The following is an 18,582-nucleotide window of genomic DNA, read 5'->3' on the forward strand; positions in this document are numbered from 1 at the left end:
GAAGAACAGAACCAAGAATGATGTGTAACGTTGGGTCAGTACCGCGCAACAATCATCTCTTTGCAAGGCAGCAATGTGGGTTTTTACTTTTACTTCTGTCTCCTGATCTGTTTTCTTTTTTTTTTGGCCAAAAAGTTTCCTTGCGACCTTGCGAGTGGACGAGAAGTTGAGCGCTTTTGTGTCTTCGCTCGGCGTCTCGGCCCCGCTCGATGATTGGCATCGGAACGCCAACCTGACACATCAGATTTGTTTGTCCTTCATCTTACCGCCCGCTAATCACGCCTTTTCATTAGCCGCGCATTAATAGCCAATGCTCAACAATTACATCGATGACAGGCTTCTTTTTAGCTCATTAAAGTGTACGTCTCTATTATTTTGTTCCTTTTAAAAATGATTTCTGAAGTCCAAACTAATGAACACATCATTTCCATAAATCACAACCAATTCTGCTTCTCAGCCAAACTTCCAGACACTTTGGGTAAATCGCCGTGACAACCGTGACACCCTTCTCCTGCCGACGTGGATGTAAATATCAACTACAACCAGCTCCTGCAGGAGAAATGCTCAGGTTTCCTCTTGTAATTTGCTGCAGTACTGCTTCGCCATTAGTCACTGTCAATCTTGGACGTCCCTCTTAAGCGGGGACGCTGGACAGGACGGAGGGATAAGTGTGCGAGCGCCACTTGTACAAGGTTGCTCATTGTCTGCAAGGGCACATCTCTTACCTCTTTGCCTACTGAACCTGAAGTTCATTTTTTGTTTTTTTTGTTGCTGCCGTCATGTCAGCAGCTCCACTTTTTAGCAGATATGATTGTAGAGGGAGGTAATCACCTTGAATGTGAACTGTTATGGGTTCATAAAAGGTGCTGTCGTGATTTATGGGACTTGTACGTCGGGGGACAGGCAAGTCTTTGGGATGTCGGAAACATGGAGGATTTGCTCCTTCTTTTGGAGTTGGGAGATTTTGCTTTGGCTCCCGCTGCATAAACAGTTAGAAAGCATGTTTACCTTTAATTGTTTTAATTAGGGCTGCACGATATTAAGAAAACTTGTGATTTGCGATATTAGTGATCCATATTGTGATGAGGATATGAATTGCAATAAATGAAAAAATAGCAAAACAACTAAATAAATCATTTCTGTTTCACTGCAACAGTTTAAGTCAAATAAGAGTCGACATAACTTAAATGATTCTCCAAAGACCGTCTACATAGGAGGCGAACATGTAATGTATAAGGGCTTCTTGTGATTGCTCAAATGCATAAATGGATTTATTTGATTCTTTAAATACGTCAAGCTGCCATAAGATTGTTTTAGCACATTCAAGATGATCATTTATCTCAGTTTTCACAGACTTTTGCAATATGCGTATTGCACAGCTTGGTATCGCGATAACGATAAATTTGCGATATATTGTGCAGGCCTAGTTTTTATTTAGACTATATGTATTTGCATTCATTTCCTGTTAGGTCTCAAGCCTCATAAAGCCTTCGTCGTAACTGCCCTTATGGGTGGATACAAGCTGAGCAAAATAAAAATTGGCAAAGTAGGTGAGACACAGACGTGTTGTACAAACTTTATACAAACTTTTTTCAACCAACCAAATCTTGCACAATGGCACCCCTTCACTCCCTTTGAGATGCACCTTCAACCAGCCCCCTCCTCTCTGTGACCCCCCTTGGGTCCGGGCAACCTAAAAACCTGTAGTACTTGAGGTCAACCACCATATAGGTGCATTTAACTAAGGCTTTGCTGACATAACTGTATCATGTGTAAAATCCCATGGGCTTTGGCCCTTGTTTTTTATCAACGCTATTTCTATCAATATTATACACCCACACAAGACCAAAACAATCCAAACAGAATTCCCGTTGAGTATAAAAAAATCCCTGTGAACACAAAACCTCCGATCAACCGATAATACAGCCTACCGACTATAAAATAGTAATGTGTTGTTCGCAGATAAGAGCTGATGCTTTGTAGTGTCTGAAAAGAGGTGACTCCCGTTGAGGGAACTGTTCTTAGTCACTATCGTTGGGGTATGCTGAAAATTTGTATCGAAAAGAGCAAGTCTAGATGTATGGTTGATGGTCCAATCGGGCATGAGGATAGACCAGACTCACCGAAGGGCTTTGAGTGTGGGACAGTCCAGCTACACAGATGGGAAATCAGATTTAAAAGTGTATCTGTTAACTCCCAGATTGAAGCACATTTAAAAAGTAAAGAGAGTCAGGCAATTTACTTAGTAGCTACTAGGGGTCACTATGTGAATTCCCCATCATTTCAATGTAGAATCTTAACGAAAGAAGACCATTTTGTTTTACATGTAATCAGCAATAGCATACAGAGAGGGGCGTGGTCTTGTGATTAACAGGTGTCAGTCAAACTGAATGGCATTATGGGTTTTTGTTCTAATAACTATGAAGCCAGTTTGTTCCATCTAATTGCACAATTCTGAAAAAAAAAAAAAAGTATCACGTGGACAAAGCAATTTGTTTAGCACACGTGTTCTTGTCTCACAGACTTTGGCATCGCCTCAACCCTTCATGGTATGTTAAATTTCATTTCTAAATTTCATTACGAACAAAAAAAGGCTCCTTTTTTTTTTGACATTCTCTAAAAGGCTCGTCTGTCTGCCTGGCCGTCAATTATTTCAATTTTCGGAGCTGCAAAAATGAACCCCGTGGCTAGGGATTTCTGAGAAAAGATTTGCCCTGAGACTGTAATTAAGGTGTGAGGTCTTGTTGAAAAAAAATTACGACAGAGGTGCTGCTTTTATATCTTTTCTTTTTTTCTTATGCTCTAAAAAGGAAAAAAAAAGCAGTAATTTTCCTTGAACCGCTAGAAATGAATGGTCGGCTTGTGGTGTCCTGCGTATTATTTGACGTCTTTTTATCTTCAAATCTTATTCACATTTAGGAAACCCGTTTGTTTCATAAAGACTTCTTCTTTTGTAATTATGGTCTTTAGTTATTCATGATAAATGCTCAGCTGGAAACACCTTGTATCCAATGATGTGCAACAATGCCATTTCAAAGGTGGAATTTATCAGAGAAAATGTCATTGTCGTCAGTGTTTAATTCATAAATTAAGCTGCTCAGACTTAAACACCGGGGATATGACCTCCACCTAAAGAGGCATTTGACTTTGCAAGGACAAAAACACCTTGTAGTCATGTTGTAGCATGTTTGCATTCTTAGCTTGAAGTCTAAACCCAGTAAAAATGGATGCATTGTTGATTGGGATTCGTTGGCTTTTGGACAAAAATATCTGAGGATTTCTCTCAATGGCAGACACCCGAGCTATCATCTACAATTAAGGCTGTAAAGATAAGAAAAAGGAAGAGAGTGACGCCACATGAGGGCTTTTTTCTCTCTCTCCCCTATTATGCTCCCTGCCATTGTGCTTTTCACTTGTAACTGCATCTCATCTTTCTTCTGATTCCGTTTCCAACGCCGTACGGCAGCGCAAAGTCAATGAAGGGTTCTTTAACTGGAGCATCTTCTGTTAGTCTGGTAAAATGTGCGGCCCGCAATTAATCAAGGGGAGGCAGACCTCCACTTTCGCCCGACGAGTCGGACCCAGGAATAATTAAACAGTAAAGATAACTCGCATGTTTCCCACCAGCCCTTTTTGTCGGCTTTAACAATGTGATGAAAAGAGAATGCGAAATGAAGCAAAGAGCAAAATCAGCTTTTCTTTTTTTCTCTCCCCCCCACTAAATAACAAAAGAGAGGAGAATGGGGAGAAACTAATTATATCTGAGTGGCCAGATGATGGTGGTAGTGTCTGAAGTGTTTAATCAAGCTCATAAAACATGCAAAGGACCACCGAACAAGTTGGCAGCGAGCAGATTAATGCGTGCTCGTTATTGCATTGGTCCTGCATTATTGTTGATAGCATCGGGTACTTTGCATTCTGTAGCACGTAATGACGAACCCGGAGCTCGGGTAATGAAATTAATAACTTGTTGGCTATTGAGCACTGGAATGCCGGCACATGTAAACATGCTCCTGCAACAGCTTTTCACAATGAAGATACCATTGAGAAAAGGTACTGGTGTGGTATTTACAAACGTGATTCTTTTGGTTTTCAATTTTTTTTTAAAAAAGTTTTTGTGACTGGACATCAGCTATAACATTTTATCAGTGTTAAAGACTTCATAGTATGATACCATTTAACTACTTTGACCTTTTATTTGTCAGTAAACTCTGTAACAACGGCCAAAATATTGCACGGTTTTTGAACTACCTGACTCCCTCAACTGTCCAAATCCAGGCCTCGAGGGACATGTTTTCTAACAAACCCACCATTGAAGCTCCCTATTGGCTAAACACACCTGCTCCAGGTATTCAGCTGTAGATAAGGCAGGATTTCTGGAAAACCAGCTGGATTTGGGCACCCCTGATTTATGCATTTCAACAGTGTCAGAAACAGGTAGTGTATGTGGGTTGTGTAAGAACTTCACTGCCGTCAAGTGTTGCACAGCAGCACAAAAGCTTTTTTTCTCCTCATCAGAATTTGTTGGAATTACGTTAATTGCATGGTTACAATGGTTGATTAGTTAAGGTTACGAGACTATCACTGATTGTCTTTTTAGAAGAACTTTCCATCCCACAATAGACTGTGGTCGGCGTTCACAGCCAAAGACACGCCCCCTCCGCGTGCTCATGCTGGTCTCTTCCTCCTACCTGCTCGCACTAACTAACGGTGTTAAGGGCACCACGAAAATCTTTGAACATGATAGTTATTCTACTAAAGAGAGCCGCAGCACAAGGATGAAAGAGCCGGCTGTGGAGCCGCAGGTTGCCGACCCCTGAGCTATACCATTTTTAAATAGTTTCAAAATGGCATAAATCAATTATACCAATACTGGATTAAGTATTTGGATGAAGGCATGGTAGATTTATTTTATTCCAACGTAAAAATGACCAAGTGCATTAGAGAGAACAACACACGCGTGATGGCAGAAACAATTTTCACTGTACATTAATTAACTTCCATCCAGTTGTCCCGATGTTTCTGTGCAGATGTATGCTGATGACACTGTAGTCTATGTTCATGGCAGTAATTCCTCTCAGGTGGCTGACAAGCTCACCAATGCCATGGTTAACATCACAGCCTGGTTGAAGTACTCTTGTTTGCAGTTAAGCACATCTAAAACAGTTGCAATGCTTTTCGCCAATAATTTCACTGCTGAACCAGATATTTTTGTTTCAGGAGACAGGCTGCAGATTGTGTCAGAATACAAATATTTGGGTGTCATAATGGATTCAAAGCTGTCTTTCAAATCACACATCAAAAGGGTCTGCAATAGAAACAAATTCAGCCTCAGTAATTTTAGACACATTCGCCATCAGATGTCCACACAGTCAGCAAAAACGTACATGCACTCCATGATTTTCTCTCATATCACTTACTGTTTGCTTGTCTGGTCACAGACGTGCAATACATCTTTAAAACCTCTCCAAACATTATACAAACTGTTAAAACTTTGGATAAAAAAAACAACATATTTCACCATTGTCCAATACCACAAAAACATGGATTACTGAGTTGGGAAAACATGGTCACATTTTCAAATCTCTGTCTCATGTACAAAATCATTTTATTGTATGATTATCATCCCCTCCTCTTCACCAGTTTGTCAACATCCCGACAGCAGATCACAACAGAACTCGAAGTGCGGTCAGAGGAGAGTGTCTCATTCCCTTCAGAAAAAGCGTGTTTGGTCAGACTGCTTTTCCTGTTAGAGCTGCTACTGAGTGGAACTTCACACCCGTAACTATCAGAAATCAAAACACTTATAATTTACCCTATATTAAATAAATTTGATAAACTTTTCAGTCCATCATTCCAGTCCAATGAGTGGTAACATTTTGAATTTAGCAAAGACATGTGACCATACAGTTTGTTAATATTGTTTGAGAGAAGATTGCAGGCAGCGAAGAGGAATATGCTGGTGCTGATCTGGTGCTTTCTTTTATCATAGACAGTAGTTCCGCCCTAACTGTTCTGATCCATTTTTCTATGGACCTACAGCTAACTGGGCCAAAAATGGTATGGTTCGGTCTTGCTTAAGGGTGTACTTTTTAATAGAAACACTCAAAATACCAGACCGGACTGTACCGTACCGCTCAGTGGAAATGAGGCTCTAGAGTCCCTAGAGCATAGTTGCTAATGGTGGCGATGAAACCAGGTATCATAAGAGGTTGAGTAAAGGGTGGAGGAGGACTTCTAAACAGTCTAAGATATGACCTGGAGACACAACGAAATATGGAATTCTAAAGGAAGAATACTAAAATTGATTGGAAACATAGATCAAATACACCATAAGCAGTGAGATAGATAATGAACAACTGAAAGCACCAGAGTGAAAGTGGCAAAAGCTGCGATATAATATAGGAAAATAGTCATCTTTTTACTAAAATTACACCAAAACTTCACAACAATGAATATATGTTAGTGAATCAATGACATTTTACTTTTACTTTTCTTATTTTCTTAGGTGGTCCTTCCTGCTATTTTTGTATGCCTGGCTTTGGTCTTCTCCCTCATCGTGCCGTCGTTTACTGACTATCCAAGCCTGGAGCTCCAGCCGTGGATGTACAACTCCCAGACCACATTTTATAGGTAAAACATTCATTTTTTTTTTATTTAAGTTTTTTGTCTAGCAGCAGAAGAGTTAAATAAACTTCACACTAACCCCTGAATAAAACCAGTAGTGAATTCAAGTAAACCCGTTTTGATTTGAACACTACCTTTTACTAAAACTAAACTACCGTTTAAAACTGAACAGAAGATAAAAATATCTATATTTTCTTTTTAATTAAATAAGTTTAGATATATTTGCTGCCAAAAATAACATTCCCTGCATAGTTTTTGCACTTATATGTTTACAGCTATGCTTAAAATCTTGTTTGTATATAGGAGATGTTAGACATTTAGCTAGAGACATCTAGAGAGGATAAGGTTTTAGATATATAATTAACAAAATGTGTTTTTAGGGACTCGAAAACTGAAACAACTAGTTGTTTTTGGTAATTTTTTTGGTAACTACCCAGGTAACTAACAATGTAAATATGCAATATGGGGTTGGTCTATTGCTTGGATAATACAACTTTTTTCTAATACTAAGTTGTTTTCAGTATACAGCTCTTCTTAGCTGTAGACATCTAGAACAGATTAGGTTTTAGACAATATACAAACAAATAAAAAATAAATAAGGTCTTTCAAGGAACCCATAATCTTAAATAACTGGCTGTTATTGTAATCTGCTAGCTAGCCCGGTGCCTCACAATGCAAATATGCTGTTTGGGGTAAGCCTAATTCTTGGGAAAATATTATTTTCCGTTTAAATGGACTTTTTGCACTTTTCGAACATTATCATGCTGACGGTAGTTGTCAGCTGGAGACACATCTAGAAATCATAAGAGTTTATATAAAAAAAGAGAATGAAATGTTGATGGACCAAAAGTCTTAAATAACCCATTGTTTTTTTATGCTAGCTAGCCATGTGGCTAACACATACAAATGTTATTTTGGACCAGCCTACATAGAGATTTTTTTTTCCCCTCTAACACTGTTTTATTTTTCAGTACAGAAATGATCATGCTGACAAGCTTGTTTCTAAGGTGCAGATACTAAAATGACATTTGCTGAAGGAGAATAGCTTGCAGTTTATCCTGAGTCATGGCTACTATTTATTAGGTTTCTTGTGAAACCACCAGTTCTCTAAGTTTCTACGAACGAAACAGAGACATAGTGAAAGAAAAGACTTCAAAAGATCCCACTTTTAAAGATGTGCTTAGCCTTAAAACAAAACCAAATAAAAGGAATAAAGCAGAAGAAACTCCACAAATGTTTTTTGGCATCATCGTCCCTCAGACTATGACTTTCTTCTGATCTTGTATCAGTTCTTTTGTCTGAGCCATTCATTAGGTTTGTCGTTTCCCTTTATATTCACTAGTCTTTATTTCGCAGCTCCCCGCTAGTTTTATTATCTTGAAGAACATGGAAGCCCAGCCATTGTTAATTGCAAAACAGATGGCTGCACATAATCCATTTTTACAAGGGGACCATTGCAATTGCACTCACCAGTGGTCAGGAAATGACCGACTGACCTTCACGGAGAAGCCTTGAACTGAGACGGTGTACACTAGATTAATCCAAATGGATGGAAGGGGCTGTGGCCATCTCTGACTGAAAGCTGTTGTGGTGTTCTTGAAACACCTGCTGTGGCTTTCTGGTGAAATATGGAGTTGATAAACACACATTTTGTTCACTTAAAGTGAAGAAGAGTTTGTTTCCAGTGATAATCTGACTCAAATTTTCAGTCCCAACTATGGTCCTGGACCTGGACTCTCGGACCAAAATGGCCACCATGTAAACAGAGTAACGGAGCAAGGAAGAGACGCAGCAACTCATTAAAATTTGTTTGGATAAATGCAAGCTCATTGAATAAACTTTTAACGTAGTACATATTGCGCCTCACACTGTTATATCATAAGCACTTATCAGCATACATTCATAGTCTTTGTAGTAACCGATTTACAGCATGACTCCAATGTACCAAAGTAAAAAGTGTAGTATCTGACGTTGATACGGACGTTCTAAACTGTAAAAAAACAAAACAAAAAAAAAACAGTTATCCGGAGAAGAATTGCGAAGTGTAGGATTTCCACTTTTCTTTCTCTTTTTGCTATGGCCCGCTGGCCAATGACTGAAGAGATCTTTAGTTATGTGTTTTTCTTTACAAGCTTTTTTTAAAATGGAAATGTCCGGTTGATGGAATACAGACCAAGCGCAGGGACTTTGTCCGGACTAACGAACCTTCCCAGTCTGAAAACACCCTAAGTGACAATAAACTTTAGTTATTCATTGATCAGACTTTCTCAGAGAAATGCAATACATATAATGCTTGAGCGGGCGGCTAGACTTTGTTTCAATCTTTCAAAGGTGGTGTATGGAGCATTTGTTTTACAATGCGTATGGTCACGTAATTCATCCAAAGGAAGCTTACTTACATCACATGCATATTGCCGACAATACGGGTCATTTTGGAATTTAGGGCGGGGTTACCAATTTGCCAGTTCTTATAAAGAGGCACAACTCATCCTGGAGGAGACTTTGCTAGCATTTTTGCTGTTGTCACATGTCTTTATAAACACAGAGAGAGATTTAAGTTAGTTTAGTGTTTATCTATAGACCATTGCTATCAGACTAACTTTTCTACAGGAGAACTTTCCATTCCAGATTAGGCAGCTCGAACCGACAAAAACCTCCCCAAAAAACTACAAAACATGACAAACATTTTAAGAACAAACGCATACAATTAACCATCCCCCACCCCACCCACCCCCCTCCTGTTCAGTCTCTCATATTAAAACTGATACAGGAAACTAAAAAAAAAACGTAGCATTCAGAGAAACATCTAGCTTGACTCTGCTGGAAGAAAACTGACCTAAACATATGGGTTTATTGGAAACAAACATCCATCTTTAATTTTTTTTTTACAGCAACGACATGCCAGAGGATGCGAATGTATCTCGGGTGGTGGAAACTTTGGTAGACAATCCTGGATTTGGTACGCGCTGCATGGAAGGAAACCCCATACCGTGAGTGCCACAAAGACATCTATCCATCCATCTTCAGGTTTTTCTTTATCCCTTTTGGTGGCCATGGGGTTGCTGGAGCCTATCCCAGCTACTGGTGGGCAAAGGCGGGGTAACCAGTCTGTTGCAGGGTCCCACACACATTCTCATTCACCCTTAACGGCAATGTAACGATACAAATACTGCTTTTGGCACATTTTTGGACTGTGGCAGGAAACCAGTGTGCCCGGAGAAAATCAACGCTGTGAGTCTAGAACGCTAATCACTACGCCCCTTATATTTTATCCCAGTAAAAAGTAAATCTTTAGTTTTGTACGCCTTTCAAGGAAACCTGATGCTTAAATTGAGAAATTAAAAGAAGCAATCTGCAAAGCCAATTTTGGAAAAACAGATTTGATTGATAAAGTTTTATTCAGATACACTCTGAAAAATGGGAAAAAAAGAAAAAAATATTTTAAACAAGAATACAAATTTGAGCAATAAAATAATAAAATCAAATATTTACATCTTCACACTAGTAGGTTTAAAGGTTGTCATCTAGACTTAGTTTTTAAAGGCTTTGTCAATTCTGAAATAGCTTGTAAAAGAGCTGGTATATATGTGCTCATGGAGGAGGAGTCAGACCTTAAACTGGTTAGTATTGTTCATGTAGACTACATGGTTTCGGGTCATTAGGAGTCTTTTCTCCTTAGCTGTATACATATAAGTCCTTAGCTTACAATGGTTACCCTCCCCAACCTGGTCATCTCTTTCAGTTGTTAATGACCCAGGTGATCGATGGACGGAAGGCTAAACCTGAGACTGCAGTTCTCGTTAAGAGAATGTTTATCTTTTTTGACAAAGATGGCTTCTTTCACTCCCGCTCAAACCATCCTTTCTCACTGGCTAAAATTCAGACTTCACTATCCTAGAAAGAGTGGTTTGTGGCCTTCAGGTGGAGGTGTGCTGCAGACTCATGTCCACTTGAGTTGGCTCTGCAGTGTTGGTAAAGCCTCTTGTGTAGAGGTTGTTTGGTTTCTCCAATGTACTGCTCCTTGCAGTTCAACTTTAAAGACCAAGTCCAGATGACAACCTTTAAACCTACTACTGTGATGGAATCTACCTGGATGAACGAGAGTCTTCATAGATATCTTTACATCTTTACTTTGTTTAGGGTCACAGGTTGCTGGAGCCTATCCCAGGTCTTGTTGGGGGAAGGCTGGGAAGACCCTAAACAGGTTGCCAGACTTTTGCAGGGCCACAAACTCACACACAGTCACATGCACACCTTGGGGCAATTCAGAGACACTAACCAATGAAGCATGGTTTTGGAAAACCCACACATGCATCTTACAACTTTTTCACGGCTTTACATACAAAATGAGCCATTAAACGCACTTGAAAGTTACACCAGGTAAAACTTTGACTAATCAGGGACTTGGATCTAGTATTGACGTATGCGTGGCATCCGTTTTAAAACACAGAAGGTCCAATCATTTGAAAATTGTTAATGGAGGAGAAATTAAGAATAAGGGTTAGAGTCCGGATGGAGTTATTTGACACCAAGGCTTACTTTTATGGGGATAGAGCTGTGAAATAAAAAGCCTGGAGCAAAAGCTGCAGGATTTGCACCGCTTTAACATTTCGCACCAACCCCCTTTCAACTGTAGGTGGCAGACGTGCGCTCGTGAAAAGTAGAATAAAAGAGCAGGACGAAGAAAAGAAGCCCCTCCCTAATTGGCCAGTGTGAGCAGCATGGGTTAAATATCAAATGGCCTGTGTGTACGTAGCTTAAGGCGAGAGCACTAACCACTACCCCACAATGCAGCACCTAAAATTTTATATATATACATATATATTTTATGATTATTTTTATATTTAAAAAAATTCTTTCACTTTTTTTTTTTCCTCTTTGTATTACACTCTTGCAGGCGACTGCCGTGTTCCTCCGGCGCCTCTGATTGGTTCTCTCCTTCTGTGGATCAGTCAGTTGCTGACATCTTCCTCAACGGGAACTGGAGCATGTCTAACCCCTCTCCCTCGTGTCAGTGCAGCACTCCCGGGCGGACCATCATTATGCCTGACTGCCCGCCTGGTGCAGGGGGACTCCCTCCACCTCAGGTTAGTCGGAGATTGCGAGGTGTCCTCCTTTAGCGCTTGTCTAGGAGGCTTTAGGAAGCAGCAGCACTTTGCAAAGAAAAAAAAAACTGCCAGCCAGCAAGGGCTGCACGACTTATTGAAAAGTGCTCATCTTCAAAGTGTTTGGTTTGCAGCCTAAACGTCTCAGTCAGCATCATTCAGAACCTGGAAATGTATTTACCCACGGCGACTTTGCATTGCACTGCAAAATGTAAATCAGGCTTTTTGAACTCCCTTATTTCCCTGAACTAATGCGTCACCAAACCGGATTTTAGTAAAAAAAAATAAAAAAAATAAAAATAAAACGCAGAAATGTGCATTTCTAAAGATCTGAACAGTTTGGCTCTGTCACTGTCTGCAGAAATTTCACTGAAGGCCTCGCCTGCTCTGATCCCACAATGCATTGCGGGAGGCTCTGCCTCTGTGAGTCAATACCAATTCTTTATAGACCATTAGTTTAACAACACGGCTAAAGGCAGGCGGGGCTAGCGTTCCGCCTTCCAACCTGAGATGATGTGATCCAGACTGGGATCAATGGGCAGCCCAAATACCCCCCCCCCCCCCCCCCCACTCCTCCAGCATGACGACCTAACCGCAACCACCTGCTGGCTGAAGCAATCATGAGGCGGGGGCAAAGCGGCGCCTCATTTGGAGCTAAGTGATTTGCGCTGCTGTCTCCAAATTATGATGATGATGCAACTGAGGTTTAGAGGACAAAGGATGAAGACTCTGCTGTTGTTTGGTTAGAGAGGGTTTCTTCCGTTTATGTAGGAGTTTTGGCATCTGCCTCCGTTTATTTTAGAAGTAGGAACCTTAAGGTGTCTTTGTGTTTTAAGCACGTTGTATCATTGACTCGTATGGGGTCGACCAGTAAGGATGTTGTGCGTCTTTGGGTTGTTTGGGCCCATGGAGGTTTGTAAAGAGTAGCAACCGCACTTAAGGTGTCTTGCAGTTTCCTTGAGGCTCGTGCTGCCACCTTAAGAAACATTGTTGAGAGTGTTCGGTTGGCCTACGTTTGATGAATAGGGCTGGGAAAGAAAATGCCTGGAGCAAGATTTGCGAGATTTGCACAATTTCGACATTTGGCACCAACCCACGGTAAGGGAAATCATGGAGAGTGTTCATTTGGCGTGCGTGTAGTAAGTGTATCTTGAAGTATCCGTAAGGTGTTTCGACTGAGGTGTTTTTTAAAATGTGTGTATAAACCTCCAACGAGTAAGGCAAGTCCTGAGAAGCCAGCTCAATGGTAAAAAATAAGACCCGGGCAATAAACAGCTACGCACTGCCAGTTATCACATACCTTGCAGGAATAATAAGATGGCCAAAGGAAGAGATACAGACTACGGATGTTAAAACACAAAAGCTCCTCACATACATGGAGGGTTCCATCCCAAATCCAGCACCCTGAGACTGTATGCTGGGAACAGCTAAAATACTGCGCAGGACCCTCAAGCTCCCAGGCCTCTGGTAGAGGACATGAGCTTGGAGGAGAAACCACCCACCGAAGGGTGAGAGGGGCGTTTTTTGTTTTTTTATATGTTTTATTACCTTCCGCTTATTATCGTCCTTAGCATGAAGTATTTTATATACTTTATGACATGAAGAACGGCCAATGGAACATCCTCTGATACATGTCACTGCACATGCGCTTCTAACTAAGCTAGCGCCACGCTCCACTATCTCTCTCTCCCTTTCTCTCTCTCTCTCTATATATATATATATGTATGTATTTTAATTACCAGCAGCCGATTATCGTCCTTAGCATAAAGTATGTCTCTTGACTGACATGCAGAATAGACGATTGAGCATCCTTTGATATATATGTCACTGCACATGTCCTTCATTCTATGCTAGCGCCTCGCGCCGCTAGCATATTCTGAGTTTTTCTTCCTCCAAACTGCTGTTGCCGTCATCAAGCATTAGTTTAGGTTTTGATATCAACAACATAGCCAAATCTGAAGTGATGGTGTCACATAGGAACCCTCTATTGATGAAAAACACATAAAAAAGTAATAATATGCTAAAAAATACTATTATACATCCACATTTTTGTGTCTTATTAGTGCCCAATATGTCCAATACACTTGCAAAGGAATGTGGGTTGATCTTAAGTGACCGAAAACCCAATTTTGTACCTCAAAATAAAGTACGTCCCTTGACTGACATGCCGAATGGCCAATTGAACATCCTCCGATATATATGTCACTGCACATGCGCTTCTATCTAAGCTAGCGCCTCGCGCCGCTAGCAGATTCTGATTTTTTTCTTCCTCCAAACTGCAGTAATATGTGAGTTCAACGTCAGACTCCTAACCGTTGATGCAGCTGCCAATGTGACTTATTTTGTCTCGACTGGTTCGAGGTCAGTCACTCACAGAGAACCTTAAGCTGAACTGGACGCACATGGAAGATTTCTGTTGTTAGCACATCGTATGCTATGGTGTCACTGACATGACAACCAACTTCAAATAATTGAAAAATCTGTGTGACATGCCTGCGTCTTGTTAAAGTGTTCGCCCTCTTTTCACCTACCTCAACTCTAAGCTGTAATCTGCAGCTTTTTTCTCAAAACTCTTCACCTGGTCTCAACGACCCACACAAAAAGCCGGTGGCACCGTCAGTGAAGGGAGGTTGTGAGCGGCTGTCTTACCTTGATTTGACGGTGGGAAGAAACGGTGGTAAAATCCTTTTTACAAAAGCAGGCGTAACAAAAGAATGGAGCTACTGTGTGGTCTCAAGTCCTACTTTCCATATGTTTGGTGTTAAAACAAACAAATCCAGATTGCTGTTGCAGTTGAACACATACTGCATTTTTTATTTATCATAACTCTTCCCTCTCATGTATCTTTTGACTCGTTATTGAGTTTTCTTGTTTTCTTTCAGTTGAATGCAGCTGCCTCTACATCTTCATTTACCAGCCTTGGCCTACATTAGTTTAAGATGGCACTGTAAATTCCATATATTTTAGATTTAATTGTTGATTTTCTTAAATCATCCAATGTAATAAAAAAAAACCTTTAAGGTGTTTTTTTAGAGTAAAGAAATAAAAAAATAAAAAAAACTGAAAGGTCAGCTCCTCATGTCTAACTTCACCAAAGTATTTTATAATCAAGTTTTTAAGATGTTATGAAATGTTTGTCAGTTTTAAGTTTACCCTTAATGCCAATGAAAGTGTATTTAGTGTCCTTTTTATTGATAAAAAAAATTCTTTCAACCTCCGACAAATTTTTTGCTAAAATGTAATCAAATCAAAACAAATCAAAGCAAAGCAAATAGATCTTTAATGATCTAAGAGACATAATTCATCAAAATCTAATTTAATCCAATATCTTTGTACTTTCTTGATCCCAAAGAAATGAATCAAATCAAACTTTATATATAAAGCTTATATATATAAAGCTTTATATATAAAGCTCATTTTAAAACATATGCAACATATAGTGCTTTACAAAGTACAACATTTTTCCACTAAAAGCGAAAGAAACAAGAAAGACCTTCACCCGCACAAACCAACCACAACCCCCTGACTCACGTATAAAAATAAAAAATAAAAATAAACTGTTTTATAAATAAGACACAAAGTAGAGTTTTGGCTTGATACTGAAGTAATGAAACCAAAAGCACAAAATGCACATTTTGTGAGAGTCACAAAGCCGTTCATAAACATGGAGAGTACATTTTTTTGCTACAGTCATCAGTCATTATCCAAGCAGAAATGAATTTCAAAATAAGATATGGCAAATGTGAAAAAAAGTAAAATAGAGCAGATACAGATTTGTTTTATCGGATAGTGTGAGCTGAATGTTGCATCTATGCGGCAGGGGGGCGTGTGTGTGTTTTTGTGTGTGTGTGTGGGGGGGGGGTGAAAAAAATGAATGCAGGTCTGTGGCAGAGACCCCCCACAGTAGGGAAGCACATCAGGAGGATGTTTTCCTTTTTGACCTGAAAGCCCTCCCTGTTGAATAAATCATGACAAAGTGCATCCGCTTCACACAAGTTTCTCCTTTTTTTTTTTTTTTCCTCATTCTTTTTATCTTTTATTCCACCAGTCCTCCAAATGTGCCCTTGAGAAACTACAGAAAATAAGAAGCGATGAGAAACACGGGTGGAGGTGGTGGAGAGTCGTTGTTTCCATGGCGATGGCAGACAACAGCGCAGCCTACTATCAGTTCTGCAGTATTGACTCTCGATCAGCGGTGATATTTAACCTCTATAGATGAATTGGCCGCCGTGCGTGCGTAGGAATCGACAAAACTGCCACGTTTAGCACATCACGATGGATGTCTTTATCATTTGGAAACTGGCCCAAATGTAGTTTGCTTGCAAATGACTTTGCTTGGCGTCATCTATTAGGCCGCTGAAGTTGCCATTATCTTACCATTTATGTAGAGATTAGGAGAGGCAGGCCTCTTTGGCTGCGACATCACAGACATCAACTGTTTTAGATTAAATAGGCAAACATCTTTTTGGGATTTTTAGTTAAAGACACAGGTTAAAAATAAGGTTTTTAACATGTTTTGGGGCATTTTTCCTGATGATTGAGGACATATATTTATGTAAAAAAAATATTAATAATAAAACTCAAAATTATATTCTGAGTATTTCTTTATTTAAAACAATGTGAATCAGGAGCAGATGAAAAACTCTATAGTTCCGATATCGCTGCGTTATTTGTTGCACCGGTAATGTTAGGTTGGGGTCTTCTGAGTGTTAGTTTTTTTTTGTTTTTTTTTTTGGGTTATTAATTTACAGAGGATGTCAGACTTTTCACAGTTGTCCTAACTGCCTAATGTTAAGAAAGTCACAAAAATGTCATTTCTTTGGCAATTCTGGGGGCGTTATGGCTGAAATCGAGAATCCCCCATTAACCCTTGTGCTATCTTAGATGACCCCACACTTACATTGATGTGTTCTCCCTACCATGACAAAGGTGGATAAAGGTGGAAAGATTTCATGTTATCCATGGACAACAGTGAGGTTCACAAATCAGTGAAGAAAAAAGGTTCAGAGCACTGTCTGGTGCACATGTGTCAAACTCAAGGCCCGGGGGCCAAATGTGGCCCTCCATGTCATTTTATGTGGCCCTCGACAGCATAAAAGTTTTTAATTTCTTAAAATAAAAAATAAAAATTGGTGTGTATTTATTCATATCTAGGGGGAATCGGACTTGATATATCGGATTGGGCAACTATACATTAGGACTCAAACACTGTCCATATAACCTAACCTGACAGAATCAAATGTAAAAGGATTTATGCTAGCAAACATATGTTTTCTATGCAACTGTAATTGTCACTTTAAAAAGTTATAGTAAATAAATAATGAGTTATTAAGGAGTAGTTACATTTATTTTTCATTACACTTAGTTACATGTATAAGTTATATCTGGCCCTTTGAGGACAGCCGCTATGCTGAGGTGGCCCTTGGTGAAAATGAGTTTGACACCCCTGGTCTAGTGGGTCTAGATGACCCAACTCCCAATGTTAAAGTGCCTACAATAGCACAAGGGTTACGCTATATCTCTTTGAGATGGATGGATGGATGGATGGATGGATGGATGGATGGATGGATGGATGGATGGAGGAATTACGTGGGAGTCAACTGCTCCACACACCCATTAGATCACTTACACAGATTAAAACACACATGAAAAGAATGAATAAATAAGGAATATGTTCAAATGGAATAAATAACCCAAAAAAACAGTAAAAAGAGAATTAAAAGAATTAAAAAGTAATTGGAAATTTAGTGTGCAATGCATCGTCCTGTTGCACCCCCATCCAAAAGCTTTACACAGTCTAATTGCACTTGGTAGGAGGGACCTGTATCTCTCAGTGGAGCTCGGCGCTGAGCGAAACGGATTGCTGACAGAACTGACTTGTGTTCTCCAGGGTGTTCTTCAGCTTTACTAGTGTCCTCCGCTCCACCAGCGGCTCCACCGGGTCCCCACCTCCTGACCTGCCTTCCTGATCAGGTGGTTCAGTCTCTTTACGTCCTTCTCATTAGCACTGCCCCCCATCCACCACTGCATAAATGATGGCGCTGGGGACACAAGCCTGCCAGAATGGAAAAAAGCAGTTGGGGACACACATGGAAAGAGGCAAATGTCCTTAAAACTCAAACTCAAACTTTATTTATTTATATAGCGCCTTTCATTTCAGTTAAAAACACAAAGCGCTTCACATAAAAGCAGATAAAACAGTCATAAAAACCGAAAATTGTTAAAAACAGCAAACAAAGGACAATCACACAAAGATGGGACCCCTCCCTCACCCCCACCTCCAACCCACCCACACCCCACTGACCCAGTTACCCCAGTAGACCCCTGAACAGAAACAAAGAACTGCAGTTTAAAGAAGGTCTGGCTTGGTACTGCTGTGAGGAAACGATATCATGGGGATCCATTTATTCCAAGGCCCAGCCGGACCACAGGGGTCAGTACCACAGTGCCCGCCCGACACAGAGCAGCCCAGGGCCCACTCCATGGCTATTAGACCACAGAGCGGGACCCCAGCCCGCCCAATGAGAACGGGCGCCGCAGAAACAGCACCCCCTACAGGTCAAGCTGGTGGTGCCCCAGAACAATGGATCCCCAAGAGGAAACACTGGAGTTAAAAACATCAGAATAAAAATTATCATAAAATAACAACAAAAATAGAAAAAATATTAAAAAAAATAAAATAAGATTTAACAATTTTAGTAATTAAAAAATAAAATACGTAAACTGATTAAAACATGACCTACGTAGCATTGGTAAAATAACAATAAAAAGAATAGCATATTAAAAACAGAGATAATAATATTCCTTACAAATAAATAAATGAATAAATACGTCAATAAATAAATAAATT

The 18,582-nt window shown here is 40.0% G+C and overlaps 1 protein-coding gene across 5 annotated transcripts in view; it reads left to right on the forward strand.

Moving 5' to 3' along the window:
- LOC101164844 (phospholipid-transporting ATPase ABCA1) overlaps positions 1-18,582 on the forward strand; it is a 238,054-nt gene that overhangs the window by 127,042 nt on the left and 92,430 nt on the right. For all 5 annotated transcript variants that reach the window (XM_078936178.1, XM_078936179.1, XM_023965796.2 and 2 more), the window contains exons 28-30: positions 6,509-6,633; positions 9,519-9,617; positions 11,525-11,714. In XM_078936178.1, the coding sequence (XP_078792304.1) occupies positions 6,509-6,633; positions 9,519-9,617; positions 11,525-11,714 (414 nt within the window). The remainder of the gene's footprint in view (positions 1-6,508; positions 6,634-9,518; positions 9,618-11,524; positions 11,715-18,582) is intronic.

This window comes from Oryzias latipes, chromosome 18 (assembly GCF_053564925.1).
Source record: "Oryzias latipes strain Hd-rR chromosome 18, Olatipes_Hd-rR_3.1".
In the NCBI taxonomy this organism is placed as follows: Eukaryota; Metazoa; Chordata; class Actinopteri; order Beloniformes; family Adrianichthyidae; genus Oryzias; species Oryzias latipes.